Below are 11,047 nucleotides of genomic sequence, written 5' to 3'. Positions count from 1 at the left end.
ATTCTACTATATTATAAAAGAGAGTTTAGGCCCAAATATAATATATAATATTCAAGATTGGGACTTTTCCCAATCTTGAATATTATATATTATATTTGGGCCTAAACTCTCTTTTATAATATAGTAGAATATATAGCATTAACTCCTACTTTTTTTAAATAATAGGTGGTAACAAAATTAATTTTCAGCCACATACATTTTCAAATGAGACAATTCAAGATTATTTTAAGAAAATAAAAGTCCATTTTATCAATCAATATGAGATACTTATATAAGTTTAGTAGCAAAACTCCGGGAGATACAATTATTCCTGGTCCTCAGTTGAAAGTTGGGATTTTAAAAATATCTAATAAGTCCCCTTCTACGTTAAATCAAGATGCATAATTCTACAAAATCAACTAGGTTATGCGTCAATTACCATACAACCATTTGAGGAGTACTTGTCCAACTTCGTGATATAGCATCTTTAATTTGCTAAAAGCTTGTAGTACCAAGTCGCAAGTAATATATCATAAGTATGCCTAATTATTTTCAGGATATGAGTTCAAGACAATTTTTATTTACGATTAAGAAATTTTATTCATTCAAATAGTAATTTTATTTTTTTACTATTGATTCATGTTTATTCGTTGTTGGAGCGAATTAAATAATTAGGTTGACGGCTGCCTCTTTTTTCTAATAATATGAATCTTGACAAACCATTTTGACTTAATTCGAATATCATCCGATGTATTTTTTAAGCCAAAATCGCTACAATTCTTTCAAAAAATCTATATTATTAAGATATTTGACACCTCTCATATGTAGCTTCCCAATTTTTCTTTAGATATCAATATAAAACTTTTGGTCACGCAATACTTCATAGCAAGGTAAAACATGTTTCATGGGGGTTGGTGGAGCCTTTTCTGAGGAAAAACCCGATAAGACTCGCTATATCTATGTAAAGTTTATATGAATTTTAAATGATTTTTTTTAGTTAGTTCTAAAAAGAATGACGGATTTTTATTATAAGTAATAATTTAATGTTAAAATATTTATTTTAATTTACAATAATATGAATATTTATCACTTATTTTAGATCACAAGTTTTAAAAATCTTTTTTTAAAAAAAAATCATGTCAAGTCAAATTAATTCACATGAAATGAGACTGAAGAAATATTTTATATCTAAACATAATTTAATTTTTTTATTTCACTTTGAAGACATGATTTTTGAATTTTGTTTATGCAATGGTCAAAGAGAGGGGTACGTGTCAGTTTCATTTCATGCAATGTTGCCTATTTTTTTTTCTGCCACGTTCTATGCCCTTTTGAGCACATCATCACGAGATATGTCGTCCCTCCTACTCCTACAAATTAAAATAAACAACCCCATCTTATTACTCTAATATTCTCTAGCCATGGAGTTTATCTTGAATTTGATTCATAAATTATTGAACACTTATTTACCACATATTGCAACAACAGCACTCATCCATTTCATGCCTCTATATCTCTTTCTCAAGTTTCTTTACTTCATTTTCCGTTGTATATTTATCGAAAACGTTGCTGGTAAAGTTGTTGTCATCACAGGTGCCTCTTCGGGTATTGGCGAGGTAATTTGTACCCAACATTAATTTCTACACTTCTAAATGAGTTCAAGATCTATGCTTCACCGGTGCAAATATATATATATATATATCAGTTCATGCAAATTTTAGTTAGGTGACTAAATTAGTCCCCAAAAAATAAAAAAAGATCGGTTCTACCGTCCAAAATTATTATTTAATCAGTTCATTTTGATTGTTTAGCCATCTTGACTCCTGTCCATTTCAATTCAAGTACTCTAGTAATCTTTGAATTTGTTAACCCAATTTATTTTAACCCGACTCAAATTTTGTCCAATCCATTCATTTGACACTTCATAGGGTTGGCAATTGGGCGGGTTGAGTTAAATTTGGGTGGGTCAAATGGGTCAAGACCCGATCCAACCCAATTTGTTTGGGCCAAAATGGATTGGGTCGAAACGGGTTAGCTAACTGGTCATAGCCCAACCTAACCTGTTCAATTTTTACTAAGTTTTAATAGCTTTATTTGTTATATTATAAGCTTTTAGTAACTAATAAAAAAAAATTCTTTATTATAGTTATATATAACATATAAAATAATTTTTTTACAAAATTTCTCAAAAATCAATTTGGGTTATATATCAATCCATTAAAATGGATTAAAATGAGTTGAACAACCCAAACCTAAATGGGTTGGGTCGAGTTAGGCGGGTTGGTTTGATTTTGCCATACTGAGGTATATATAACTTAATTCTTTGCTAGATTAATCATATCATTATTAGAGGAATATGTCCTTTTAAAAAACTTAAATGCAAGGGTTGGTTGATTAATTTGAGTTTGTTATGTAATTGAAGCATTTAGCATATGAATATGCTAAAAAAGGTGCACGATTAGTCCTTGCGGCACGAAGGCGCAAGAGTCTTGAACAAGTAGCAGATATGGCCTATTGGCTTGGATCTCCTCGTGTTATCTCTATACATGCTGATGTATCCAAAGTCGAAGATTGCCAGCGATTAATCGAGGAAACTATAAGCAATTTTGGTAGATGTAAGTATAGAAAATGAAAAACTTAAACATCCAAAGATTTTATTAAGTGAAAATGATTATTGCTAATTTTCGTGTAGTGGATCATCTGGTGAGTAATGCTGCTGTGACGCCTCTATACATGTTTGAGGACCTTGTAGAGGTCACCAATGCTGCACCTGCAATGGTAATTGTGTACATATCTCCGAGTTTGTTCGATTTATGAACATTTTGGATAACAGAACAGGATTAATTATACGTTTCAGGACATAAATTTCTGGGGTGCAGTTTATACTACGCATTTTGCAATTCCCTATTTGAAGGAAACCAAGGGCAAAATCGTAGCAATCACTTCGTCAGCTGGTTATTTACCTGCAGCCAGAATCAGCTTCTATAATGTATATTAATCTGTCTATGACTTTCAGTTTCAGTTTTTTTTAATGCCTAGTTGATTTTGATCGATGTTAATTTTGGTGTTGCTTTAGGCGAGTAAAGCTGCATTGATTAGTTTCTTCGAGACGTTGAGGGTAGAACTTGGGACACAAATTGGGATTACGATTGTTACTCCAGGACTAATCGAATCTGAGATGACTAAAGGCAAATTTCTCACAACCGAAGGCAAGTTGGAAGTAGACCAAGTAATGAGAGATGTAAGTTACTTCTTCTTTTGATTATGTATTATAAATGTCTAAGATTTTATCAAAACGCTAAATTGTGTCCTGAGTTGTGTGATTACCTCATCTACAGTTTACGGTATGAGTGAGATGTGTACTTTTACGATTGCTGTGATTGCTACCAGGTTGAGATGAGCGTGACTCCAATATTGCCAGTGGAAAAGTGTGCGAGATCAATAGTGAAAAGTGCATGTCGTGGAGACAAGTACCTAACGGAGCCACTATGGTTCAAGACATTTTTCATCTACGTACTTTTTTTTCCCGAGGTTGTAGATTGGTTCCAACATTGGTTCTTGATCCCGGGGCCAGGGAAACCAACAACCGAGACCCCCAGCAAGATACTTTTGGACCTGACCGGATTACAGAAATACGTGTATCCAGAGTCTCTCCTATCTCCACATATAAAAGTGGATTAATTGAGCATCAGACTCAATTGTAAGCTGTACTTAACTATATGTATATCAGCAAAATGTCGATGCACAATGGCTAGAAAGTGGTTTTTACCCTTTTTGCTCCTTTGGAACTCGAACTCACAACCTTTCAGGGTGGATGTTGGAAGTGAGAGGTGTTTACTATTCAAACAAACTCCCTCTTGTCTTGTGTGAGAGTTGTGATATGCAAAATAGAATAAATATTTGATAAACAAAGATTACATCTTAAGGACTTAAACAATTGTCAAACATCACATTTAATTAATATTTTTTTTAAAAGGACGTGGAAATGAAAATTACAATAAATATTTTGAGACGGAGAAAGTAATGAAGTATTCGTTACTGAAAAAATTCTTGGTGCAAGTAAGATAAAATACTATGGTGTATATCCATGTAAAAAGAAATCTAGAAAATGGTGAATACTGAATACTACCAAAAAACAGATTTGTCTCCAAATCCAGACGTATCTCTCAAAAGTGGGACTTATGATTTGAAATTTTTGTCATCGTCACAAATTATTTAATTGGGGTTAAAACACGTTGCATATTTTAATTATTCCAATTAAACCCAAAGTTATTTCATGGCAAAACATGATGCGTCGATGATGATTCATTAACGTCATATATTGTCTCTAGCTAGTTTTAGCCCTTCACGTAATTATTATTTTATAATACTCTCTTCATTTCAATTTATCTGACATTATTTGAATTTTAAATATGTGAATTTTATTTCAACGACATATCTATTACCTATCAATCATAATTTCACCCTAGTTAGAAAAATGAATATGAATTCATTGATCAAAGTTGAAATTGTCTTCTCATCAACTCTCTACCCATCCACCTGCCCTACTCCTTCCAAAAATAAATGAACGAAAAATTTAACTTATTTCCATTAAAATATGTTTACGTCAACAATTTTATGTGTGGTTTAGTTGTGTTTTCAAATATTAATTAAGTTGTGTTTCCCTGAGTAGACTGAAACAAAAACAAACATATATAGGAATACAATGAAATTGGGTGACCAGTCAAGGCGAAGCTAGAATATAGATTATAGACTCGACCGTAATAACTTTAGTCAAAAAAATTATATTTATCGTACAAAGCATAATGAATATATAAAGATTATTAATTAATTAAAACCTAATAACTCAAAAAAAAAAAATAGAATCGTGAATACATAAACTTTAAATTTCGATTATCTTTATGATTAGTGTTGACGTGACACTTGGCCGGTGAAACTAGGGATAATATGACCGAAAAAGGAAAGGCTAAAAGTGAGATATGTCTTAATATTAACGGAATTAAAAAACTGATTGATTGACCGTGTTCACGGGATTTCGAACCAATTTGAGAATTTCTGGAGTTAAATTATTCATATGATTACTCAACTAAGTACTTATTATCTTAAAAAAGACACTTTTTTATTGAAGAAAATTGAAATCAGGAGGAAAGGTAATTATTTGAGGTAATAAAGCTACCTTGAAATTCAAATTATTAAAGAAATATATAAGCAAAAGTAGGTTACAATTACCCTAAAAAGTAAAAAAAAAAAAAAAAAAACATGCAACTCAAGCATCAATTTTCCTGCTAGCTCCTTGATCGATTCATTCGTGTATATGATTAATTAATCTAATCCAAAAACGTTTATAAAGGAACGGCAACAAAAGAATGGAGGCAAAGATGATATATATATATAAGAAGAAATCAAAACTTATTAAAAACCAGAAAAATTAGTAAAAAAAATTATTAAAATGCATGGCGAAGAGGAACACATGAAACAAAACAACTACCTAGGAGTAATTAAATAAAGCTCGAGTTATTTACCTAAGCAAGAAGAAGACATGTAAAGTAACTGGAAATAGGAAGAGAGAGATATTGACGCGGCTCAATCCAAAATCACATGGCTAATTACATATTTAGCCATGTCTTCAGATTGAGCCACATCAATATCTATATATATCTTCCTAAACGTATTATAAAGTACGTACCTTCAATTCCCAGCTTCACCTTGAATTAGCTAGTTAACCTTCTTTTTCCAGAATAATTTTCAAAAAAAAAGAAAATCCAAACTTTGGTGTTTTTATTTTGGAGAAGTTGGGCTATAACATAATATATACTCTAGGAGTAGTATAATCCAAAAACCTAATTAATGTGGACAGGTACGTTCTTTCTTGGAATATTGTACAATTTTTCCACACACGAGTTATATGGGTCCATATTACATTATTCATGCCCTCAAAGACAAGTCAAACAGGTAGTAGTTTACCTGTCACTAGCTTGACCCCTCTGCACCACAAAGCTAGCTCATGGTCAACTATACACAGCTCTTCAAGAAAATTTAAAATATCATTCCATGGTCCAACACATTATTATGTACTTTGGAGGGTCTTTCAAAGGACGTTAGCCCAAGCGCGAGTCCGTTTGGATTGATTTTTGACTAGTCAGCGCACGGGTTAGAAATCAAAAGTTAGAAATTCTAATTTATGAATTTGGAAGGCCTAATTTAACTGTATTAGGAGGAATCCCCGGCCCTCTTTTGCTTTTTTATTTTTGTAAGCTATAATTGTAAGGATGACTTATCATCTAGCTTTTCTAGTATGAGTTAAGTCTTGGTCCTACTCTATAGCCTTTTGCTTCTGGAATAGAATGCATCATTTACTGGGAAAAAGAAGAGTTAAACCACGTTATAATGACCATATTATCATAACGGTATGATTTTATCCCGAATCGATTTTTTATGTTATAATTTAGTTTTTATAACAATATTCTACCTATTACAACAATCATATTCATTACAACAATATATATCTTTTTTATAAAATTACCCCTTTATAATAGTTATACTCAGATATTATGTAATAATTTTATAAGAAATAGATCATGTATAAAAGTAAAATATTAAAGTGTTTATAGTATTAGTAATCATCATTAATGCCAAACACTTAGAAAATTCAATACGGGTATCTAAAAGTGAAAAAATTATAAGACATGCCTTCATTTTTCTGGTACATGAAATTATTAAACTAATTTTTTTGTGTACCTTTGTATATATATATACACTACTACAACAAAAATTTCCTTATAATATTGAACGGTAATTGATCAGTTAATGTCATTGTATTCAGAGTCGCTAAAGCTTTTAACAATATTTATATACAAGTGTTGATTATAAATATTCATATTTATTATTGACGCTAAATATAATATAGAAACACTTATATTATTGCCACTAAATATAATAGAGCGGCAATTATATTATTGCCACTAAATTCTTTATTCGTTATACTTATAACAGGTAAATGAGATCTAAACATCAAATATTGGTATACATATATAACAATATCTCATTATATTAGCCATAAAACTTTCAAACAAATACTGTGAATGTAACAAAAGTTGTCAATATAATGGTAATGCTATATTCTTTTGAAGTTAGGAAAAGAGATGAAACTAATTAGTGCATTTTGATAGCATACAAAAATTTACAAGTCCTTCGCGTTTGTCATTTAAATTAATTTTGAGGGTTGTGTTAGATTTAATGTTCTTCTATTTATAAAATAGAAGAAAGAAAAAAGAAAAATAAACACTATCATATATATTCAAGGATTTAATTAGGAGAAAGAATTCTATACGCAATAATTACAATTTTTATCATGGTCATAAACGAAATATCAAAACAAAGACGAATATCCCATCAATCCAACTAAATTCTAGACAATGGATTTAAAAAAGAAAAATGAAAGACTTAGAAAATAAAAGATTTTTTGATTTGGGACTTTTATTATCTTTTTGTTTGATGAGAATTGGTTTTATTTTTTTAAAAAAAATATTTTGGATCCACAAGCCATAATCTAGTCCCTTCGGGTGTGTTGGTGTAAACAAAAATGTTTTTCATGGAAATTTTTTTCCTAAGAAATATGTGATTGATTTTCTTACTTTTTTTTTTATTAGTGTTAGCATGGGAGGCTGTGGGGTAGTGGAGTAGGGGCTATGGGGGGAGGGGGGTTGTACCGGAGATGGATATAGACAATTAATATGAAATATCACTTATAAAATTTATTATATTTCCCTTTTGCCCATAAGAAAGTCGTTTTTCTAGAATTTTCTAAATTTATTTCAACCTAACATGAAAAAAAAAATATTCTAGAAAATATTATCATCATACCAAACACACTAAATTGTCTCATATAACGAATTTGATTGAGATGATCCATATTAACGGCTCGAAACCAAGTGGTAACTATGTGTAGTAAAATTTGAAGAATTAAAAGGTAAAAATAAATATTTCCCTATCTCAAACAAAAGTAAATCAATGATACATAATATCAGAGGCGGATCTATTAAGGGGGTGTGGGGGTGCCACGCCATCCCCGAACTTCGACGGAAACTCTATATATACATAGGTATATATATATATATATATAAAATATTTATATTTATATAAAGCGTGCCACCCATAGAACAAAATTGGCTTGTGGTGCCATGGGTTTGAATCCCATTTGTACCTATTTTTTTGAGAAAGAAGTTTTTTTAAGAAAAAGAAAATTGCTGCACACGTTCTTTTAAGAAAAATTAGAGAACTAAAATTAATTTATATCGAAAAGACGCATAATTTAATCAAATATAAAATTAATTTAATCGATAAGCCTATTTGGCACCCAGGGAGTCTAAATCCTAGATCCGCCACTGCATAATATTCACATTTAATGTATAACGATCTCCAAATATATGTTACTACCTCTGTCCTTCCAATTTTGACTTTGTACTTGTCATTTTTGACAAATCAAGAAAAGACAATATTTTTTACTTATTATATCCTCAATTTATTTAGAGAGTTAATGTTTTTTGAAAAAGGTAAAACATCTTTAATGAGTAAATTAATTTTGAAATTCTATCAATTAATAGAAATAAAATAGTAAATTTACTATGCCATTTTTATTTTTTTTAATAGATGTGTCAAGGCAAAAATTGATAAATAAATAAATACAGAGACAGTTCTTTTATTCGGTTTAAGGGAAAAATGTGAAATGGTATAATGATACGTAATTTTCAAGACTAAAGAAGCAGAAATAACAAGAGGTGTTTTAAGATTATCAAATGGTCTGCAGAAGTAAATGAGATAGGAAAAATCCTGTTGGCCAGAAAATCTGGCAAGAATTTGACCAGAATGGAAAAATAACATATTTCACACTATTTAATTTACCTTTTTGAATATTTTTATCATTTTAACTTTAATATCTTTTAATTGCAAAATGGAAAGAAAATCAGTTTATTTTAAAATAAAAAGGTTATTATAGACTTTTAATTTTGGTCAAATTTTGACCAAATTTTCTAGTCATTTAGCATTACCAATGAAATACCATACTAAATAGAGAAAAGTCAAGATTTGCAGATACGAATAATCCCTAAATCAAAAACCCACACAATAAATATTCAAGTAATATTAATTTCCCATAAACATTCCCAAAACTCTACTATAAATGAAGAGAAAAAAGTGTTAATTAGACACAATTTCATAACCTCAAAAAAAATAAAAAATGAAAAATCCCAGCGTCCCAAAAATTCTTTATGGCATTCTTTTCATTGCATTCCTTCTCTCAGGTATTTTGCTTTTTATATACTTCCTCACTTTTAATTTAAGTGTCTCAATTTTTTTTTAAAATAGACAAAGTTTATGAGAAACAACTTCTATATCTCGTAAAATCTATGTACACTTTATCTTCCCCATGCCCTACTTTATGGATTCACTGGATATGTTGTTGTTATTATTGTTAAAAAAGAATAATCTCCGATTCATATTTTAAATTCAAACATTTTACTTTAAGAGTCTCTTATTTGTTATAACTTTACATTTGATCAAATTAAGTCACTTAAATTGAGACAGGGATATTAACAAAATTTGTTGATGCGTGATAGGGATTGAGGCAAAAGAATGTAGCGAAGGGCTGCCGTGGGTGACAATAGACTGCGAAGGAAGCGAGCCTGGCGTGCAATGCTGGAGCGAATGTCAAAATAGACACGGTTTAAATGTCAAAGCTATCTGCTGGAGTGACCCATCTTTACCTACTCAATTTTGCCGATGTAGCTGGCCTTGTTAATCCCTTTCGAGAGCATGCTTTACTCTAATAGGGGGCGTAGAGTTTTTGAGTGAAGGCGAGCGCAACTATATATGAAATGTCATAGTTGTCTAGTTTAAAGTTCAAAGGTCTATGTTTTGTTTAATTTCATTTATAAGCAACAATATTTATTGGGGGATTTTGTTTTTTGTTCAAGTAATATGGAGAAGGTTGACTTGCAAGTAGGTAGCAATTTATTATATGATATTTGTCTGTTTGGTTTGATTTGTTTTCTGATTTGATTTTATATGAAGTTTATAAAAATTCAAAAGATTTTTAAATTTTATAGACTTAAACTAAAAGATTTGTTGAATATATCAAAATAATTTTTAATCTTGTGATCTTTGAACATATCATATGAAAATTAAAACTAAATTAAAAAATTATCAAAAAACACATAAAGACATTTTTTGAAATTGTGGTAGATTCTTTGCAATTGTGATGAAATACATTCCCAATAATAACTCCAAAAATAGTGAGCAATCTCCATTGGAAAAATCACACCTTCTTGTGCAATATTTGTGTTGATCACATACTCCCTTTTGTCCTTATTTACTTCTCCAATTTTGACTTGACACATTTATTAATTTTTTTTTTGACATAATGAGTTTATCATTTTATTCCTATTAGTTGATAGAAATTTAAAATCAATTTACTCATTAAAAAGATTCTACATTTTTCAAAAACATCAACTCTTTAAATAAATTGAGGATATAATAGATAAAAAAAATAATTGTCTTTTCTTGATTTGTCAAAACTAATAAATAAAAAGTCAAAATTGGACAAGTAATTAAAAAGAGACAGAGAGTATCTTTGACACATTCTCTGTTTTTGTTGATATAATTGTGTTTATAACCAGAAAAATAAGAAAAACAAAAATGCTAGCTTAATAAAATCATAAATAAACGAAAACATTATTTTGAACTTACAACTTTTTGTGGAGTCAATTCCCTAAATGGTCACCCAAGTTTAGGGAATTGCCTTGAAATATCATTTATGTTTCACTTAGGACCAAAATATCACCCAACTATCACTATTTTCCTTCAAATATACTTAACACTTTAAGGGGTCGTTTGGTAGAGTGTATAAGAATAATGCTGAATATGATGTATTAGTAATGCATGCATTAGTAATGCTTGCATTATTTCTTATACATTGTTTGGTTTGATGTATTGGAAATAGCAAGCCTTGTATAAAGACTATTAAAAAATATTTGTTTACAAAAATACCCCCACATTATTATTATTATAATTA

At 29.9% G+C, this 11,047-nt stretch overlaps 1 protein-coding gene and 1 non-coding gene across 2 annotated transcripts; one reads left to right on the top strand and one right to left on the bottom strand.

Annotated features, from left to right (window-relative positions):
- Positions 1–1,387: 1,387 nt before the first annotated feature.
- LOC102588345 (11-beta-hydroxysteroid dehydrogenase 1B-like) lies at positions 1,388–5,735 on the top strand. Its single transcript, XM_006366530.2, has 6 exons — positions 1,388–1,595; positions 2,402–2,594; positions 2,672–2,757; positions 2,837–2,968; positions 3,056–3,220; positions 3,370–5,735. Exons 1-6 carry the CDS (start codon positions 1,401–1,403, stop codon positions 3,658–3,660), a joined length of 1,062 nt encoding a protein of 353 aa, XP_006366592.1. The 5' UTR covers positions 1,388–1,400; the 3' UTR covers positions 3,661–5,735.
- Positions 5,546–5,629, bottom strand: MIR171B (microRNA MIR171b). Its single transcript, NR_127230.1, has one exon. It is a non-coding gene; the product is annotated as a microRNA MIR171b (primary transcript).
- Positions 5,736–11,047: the final 5,312 nt, after the last annotated feature.

Source organism: Solanum tuberosum, unplaced genomic scaffold, assembly GCF_000226075.1.
Source record: "Solanum tuberosum cultivar DM 1-3 516 R44 unplaced genomic scaffold, SolTub_3.0 scf00652, whole genome shotgun sequence".
NCBI classification, from domain to species: Eukaryota; Viridiplantae; Streptophyta; class Magnoliopsida; order Solanales; family Solanaceae; genus Solanum; species Solanum tuberosum.
Note: the sequence above shows the minus strand (reverse complement) of the source record. Positions and strands in the feature narration are given on the sequence as shown.